This window comes from Echinops telfairi, unplaced genomic scaffold (assembly GCF_000313985.2).
Source record: "Echinops telfairi isolate 266 unplaced genomic scaffold, ASM31398v2 ScPeMD7_7422;HRSCAF=8460, whole genome shotgun sequence".
NCBI classification, from domain to species: domain Eukaryota; kingdom Metazoa; phylum Chordata; class Mammalia; order Afrosoricida; family Tenrecidae; genus Echinops; species Echinops telfairi.
In genome coordinates, this window is record NW_022111322.1 from 1735463 (window position 1) to 1741071 (window position 5609).

General features: G+C 48.2%; 1 protein-coding gene across 1 annotated transcript in view; it reads left to right on the forward strand.

The window, feature by feature from the left end:
• SLCO2A1 (solute carrier organic anion transporter family member 2A1) overlaps nt 1-5609 on the forward strand; it is a gene marked incomplete at its 5' end in the record, with an annotated part of 117876 nt that continues 112267 nt past the window's right edge. The window contains one exon of the mRNA XM_045297801.1: nt 1-39. Within this exon, the coding sequence (XP_045153736.1) occupies nt 1-39 (39 nt within the window). The remainder of the gene's footprint in view (nt 40-5609) is intronic.

Consider the following 5609-nt stretch of genomic DNA (forward strand, 5'->3'; position numbering starts at 1 on the left):
GCCGCCCGCTGCTCCCGCTCCGTCTTCCACAACATCAAGGTGAGGAGCCACGTCCCTGCTGCTCGGGGTGCATCCCAGCAGACCTGGCACGGTGACACTGGGGTCCCAGATAAGCAAGCGTGGGGTGTGTGTGTGTGTGTGTGTGTGTGTGTGCACGTGCGTGCGCTCACGCATTCGTATCCTCTCGTTAGTTTAAGAAACAGGACAAGGAGCGCGCCGGTTAATTGGGGCGATTCTATTCAGGTAGTGCTGGCACCAAGAGAGAGAATTGCCCTGACGGGTAAATGTTGGATAGTTAATCACAAACTCCATGGCTCAAAACCAGCGGTCATTCTGACAGGGGAAGGAGAGGCTGTCCACTCCCAGAAAGATTGACAGCCGGAGAAACCTCATCCTGGTCACTGAGTCGGAATTGACTCGATGGTAGTGGTTTTCATTGAAAAGGGACATCCCGCGGAGCACGTTTCCAGTCTCTTGTGCCTTTACTTCTTTAAGGTTATGGACTTGGAGGTGCCTGAATGGAAAGCCAGCTGTGTGACTCCGCTGAGATGCCGGGGATCCGAACCCTCATTCCCCTGGGATGAATAGTAGCGGGGATGTTTTCCAAAGTCAAAGTCACTGACATCAAGTCGATTTCGACCCGTAGCGACCCTCTAAGCCTCTGTGGGTTTCCAAGACTAGTTTTGTACGAAAAGCAGAAAGCCTCAACTTTCTTCTGCAGAGTGAATGATGAATTCAAACTGCTCACTCTGCTTGGGGCTAACAGGCCCATCTGCCTAGGTGCTCATTTTCCCCAAGGGCAGCTGGGAGGTGGGGGTGGGCGTAGGGGGGTGGGGTGAGGAAAAGAAAGCCTTCCTCCAGGCAATGCCCAAAGGCATAGCATTCCTTGGGCAAGGCAGTTTTCTGAGCCCAACATTCCAGCCCTTTTAGGACCAGATTTTTGTAGTCTGGAAATGGCATCAGGGAAGCCGAAGGCTCTCACAACTTAACACATTTTAGCAACTGGTTCCCTTCTGACGAGCTAAGGGGGTAAGAAGGGAAGACTCGAATGTGGGCTGTAGAATGAGATCTTCGCCAGGCTGCAGGAATGCTTTCCATGGGAAGGGTGGACTTCATATTTAGGTGAAAGTGTTTGCTGCAGTTTGCCAGGTTAACAGGCGGAATCCACCAACCACTCTGAGAGAAAGAGGAGGCTTTCTATTCCTGCAAAGCATTACTGTCTTGGAAACCCACAGGAGCAGTTCAATCCTTCCCTGTGAGGTCTGCTACAAGCCAGAATCAACTTGAGGCCAGTAGAGTCTGGTTTGGTTGGTTTGTCCTATTGGGCTGCTAACCACAGGGGGGGCACTTCAAACCCACCATCCACTCTGTGGGGGAAAGATGAGGCTGTCTGCTCCCGGAAGATTGACAGCCCTGGAATCCCTGTATAGGGTCCTTCTGAGTCTTAACCCACTTGAGAGCAGGAGTTGGGATTTTTGGCTTTTGTTCTGACCCTCTTCTGCCAGGAAAAGACAAGTGGGGAAGAGAGCCGGGGCGTGCTCAGCCTGAGATAAGACTGTGGTAGGTTTCAGAGCATGCAGCAAAATCAGAGTGGGGATTAGGGCCCACAGGTGGTTTCTGACAATCGGATAGTCCCTCCGGGAGAAGACCTCCAGTGGGGTAATTGAAGGGAAACCAGAACAGACTAAGGGAGGACTAAAGATTTTGTGGGTTGGTTATGTCCATGGAGATGGATCTGAAGGTCATAGCGGGTCCCACCTTCTTATTCACCCAGCATGTTAGCAGCGGATTTGGGAATCCTGCTCCTGCTTCTGCCTGCTCTCCAAATACCAATAGGAAAAGAGTAATCCATTCTACTTCTGGATATAAATAGAAATTCTGAGACCATTTAAGAAAGTCTGCAATCCTCCTTGCCCCTGGAGAGATCTGGAAGGAAGCATTACACGCCAGGTGTTGGTTCCACCATTTGAGAGGGTCTTGGATGTAATGAAGTCAGAATATCTGATCATTTGATTTCCCTTTTGACCCATTTTAAGCTATTTCCGTTTTGTTTGTTTTTAAGTGAAGGTGAAATACATACAGGGTAACTCCCTGAGGAATCCCCTCTGACCAGAGACCAGGGATGTGAATAGCCTTGCTACCATGCAGAATGCATCGGAGAGTGGATTGTGCAGATGCAGTTAGCACCCTGTCATTTGATCTCCCTTAGGATCCATTTAAATTTGTTCTAGTTTTTAATATTTTCTACTTTCCTTTTGATTGAGGTTTTTTTCCGTTTTGCTTTGTTCTTCTTGTTAGTGTTGGTTGGCTTGTTTTTTAATGTTTTTCTGGATATGAAATCCAGAATAGGTATCTGGATTAATGGTCAGGGGGGTGGCAGGAAGCTTGGGGGGAAATGGGAAGGTAATAACGATGAGCACAAAACCAAAGAAGATCGTCTCAATGGTTGTCCAACTCTTCTTGACGTGACTGAATTACATGATAATTGAATGATATGCCAATAAAGTTGCTGAAAAATAAGCAAATAAAAAGGTCTTGGAGCGATCTCAGCAGGGAATTGTGAAAAAGTAGGTGTTTACCCATAAGGAATTGGGGGCAAAGGAAGGGGCCCTGGGTTAGTGGGCTGATGAGAGAGGCCAGAAAGGAGCCCAGGTGAGGTAGGTAATCGGCCCGCCTTCCCTCCATTTCCCCAGAGTGGATTCTGACAGTGAGGGAGGAGCCTCCGCCCGCATTTCTAAAATGAATGGATTTATGATAGTTTCTTTTGAAATTCTATACAAATAGGTGATTTCTCACATGCTGATGATGTGGCTAGTTATATGTGCCTGAGTCCCGAGTCCAGGTCAGTTGGTCTCCCAAAGCTTGCACTCGATAAGTGCTTTCCTTGGCACTAAAGAATCCGATTCTCTTCATCATGTGTCCATTGAATCCACAGTGATTCTCAGGTTAAAGCTTGTCAGCTTGTCTGGGAAACTTGAGATGATCAACCTGAAAAAACAGGACGAAAGTTGACTATCTCAAGCCAGGTCTGGTGTCTGGGATTTTGTTTGTTAAAGTCACGTCTTTTGCTCCTGGGACAGTGCTGGCTGTTTGGGCCTTTGCTCTTTGAAGAGAAAGTTGTACTTCGAAATGAGAGGTTGTGTGATTGCCCTCCACCCTCTGAGGGGAGGATGAGACTACACATGTCCTGTGCTGTGTGGGAGGTGGGGAGGCTCTATCATTTTGCTGGGTTCTTCATTGATGGGGCCTCTTTTCAACATTCAACCGAAAGACAGATGAATGAACCAGCCTGTGACATTGCTTCGAAAACCCATGTACCAGATGGTTTCAAACAAACAGAAAACCATTTCCCTTGAGTCGATCCAACTCACAGTGACCCGACAGGACAGAGTCGAGCTGCCTCATGGAGTTTTCATGACTGTCGGTCTTTCTGCGAGCAGATGGCCACATCTTTCTACTGTGGGGCAGCAGGTGGGTTCCCACCACTGGTCTTCGGTCAGCAGTGGAGCCCTTCACCAGGGGCCACCAGGGCTCCTTCCACGGGTTCAGAGGAGAGCAGGCAGTCAGAGGACTCAGATCTATGTCCCAGCTCAGCCACTTCATAACTAGGTGACACAAAAGAACCTTTCTCATCTTCCTGAACTTTATCTTACCTGGAAAAAAACCCAGATGATAATAATAATTTCCATTTCATTGGAACACAGTAAAGATTATGTTGGATGAGGCACCAGCAAGGGGCTTCATAAACCATGCTGGACTCTGCAGTTGGCATCAATAGGAGGTCAATTCTTTTTTTAAAAAATTATTTTATTGGGGGCTCGTACAATTCTTATCACAGTCCATACATACATCCATTGTGTCAAGCACATATGTACATTTGTTGCCCTCATCATTCTCAACACATTTGCCTTCTACTTTAGCCCTTAATATTAGTTGCTCATTTTCCCCCTCCCTCCCCACTCCCCCCTTCCTCATGAACCCTTCATAATTCATAAATGATTAGTTTTGTCATAAGTTACACTGTCCGACGTCTCCCTCCACCCTCTTCTCTGCTGTCCATCCCCCAGGGAGGAGGCTATACTTAGATTCTTGTAATCGGTTCCACCCTTCTACCCCACATTCCCTTCACCCTCCAGGCATCGCCCCTCTCCCCACTGGTCCGGAAGGAGTCATCCGTCCTGGATTCCCTGTGTTTCCAGTTGCCATCTGCACAATGTACACAGGAGGTCAATTCTTATCTCAACAAGTGGGACTGCACTTTCAACTATCTCTGAGAGCTGGGCTTTCACTGCTCTGCCTCATTCCTTGAGCCCTAGTTAAGATCAAATGAGCCCAAGCTGACAGTGTCCAAGGTCATTGTAGTAGTTGCCGTTGGTTGCTGTGGAGCCGTGCTAACTCATGGAGACCCCATGTGTGCAGAGCAGACTGGTGATTCGGGCTTCAAGACTGTATGTGTCTTCCAAATCACCTTGTGTGGATGCGAACTGCCAACCGTTCCCACTAGCATGCCAACCCTTCCAGCAAGTAGTGGAGTGCTTAACTGTGCCATCCAGGGACTCGGTTCAGGGTAATGTAATTGAGCTATTTGGAGATATCAGGCATTAGGGAAATATTTTATTTGTATTTAATCCATATCACAGCTCCCCAACAACAACAGACTCACTGCCATTGAGTTGATTTAACCCATAGTGACCCAATAGGACAGGTTAGAACTGCCCTTTGGGTTTCGGAGACTTTCAATCTTTAGGAGAACAGACAGCACCAGCTTTCTCCTGCAGAGGGGTTGATGGGTTCAAACTGCCGCCCTTGTGGTTAGCAGCTCAGTGCATCACCCACTATGCCCAAGGCTCCTATTGCAACTCTAGGAGGCAGATATTTTTTATTATTTTCATTAATGATAAGGAGACGGAGGCTTAGAGAGGTCAACCCTTATGTGTTCACATCACCAGGTAAGTCACAAAATCAGCCCGGTAAGACTTAGAGCCTGGAATCCTCATCACTGTGCCTCTCAGATGCTCTCTCTCCCATGAGCCCGTTACTGCTCAGCTCTGGGTATGCTTGTTCCAAGTGATCAGTACTTTCTCCATACCCTGGGACACATATATCCAGCCCAGCTATGGCCAGAGGGCGCTTCCGCCCCTGCAGGAGGAATGCTCCGATCACCAACGGAATCACAGCTCCCTTCCCTCTTCCTAACTCTCAACTAGGGCCGAACGCGCATCCCGGCATGTCTCAGGGTGAATTGTTCTTGACCCTGTAGGAGTAAATGCTTCATATTTAATCCATAAATAGACTCTGTTGCCGCTGGCTCTGAGGATTCTTAAGAGGCAGTGGACCTGCTCACCATTCATGTCAGAGCAGTGCAGCATCCAGAACATTAAATTAAAAACAGGTTCACGCAGCAATGGCGGGAGTGCCTCTGTGGCTGACTTCTTCTGGCACCGGACTGAGATCTGTTTCTCTTTAAAATGGAACTTCCTTTGGGGCCCAAGCTGAGGTTATCTTATAGAAGAAGTGGTTGATGGTTCTCCAAGATGTGAATGAACATGCCGGCGTGGAGTAGGGAACCAGTGGAGAGGTCTGAGGGGCCGGCCCCAATCCCAACTACT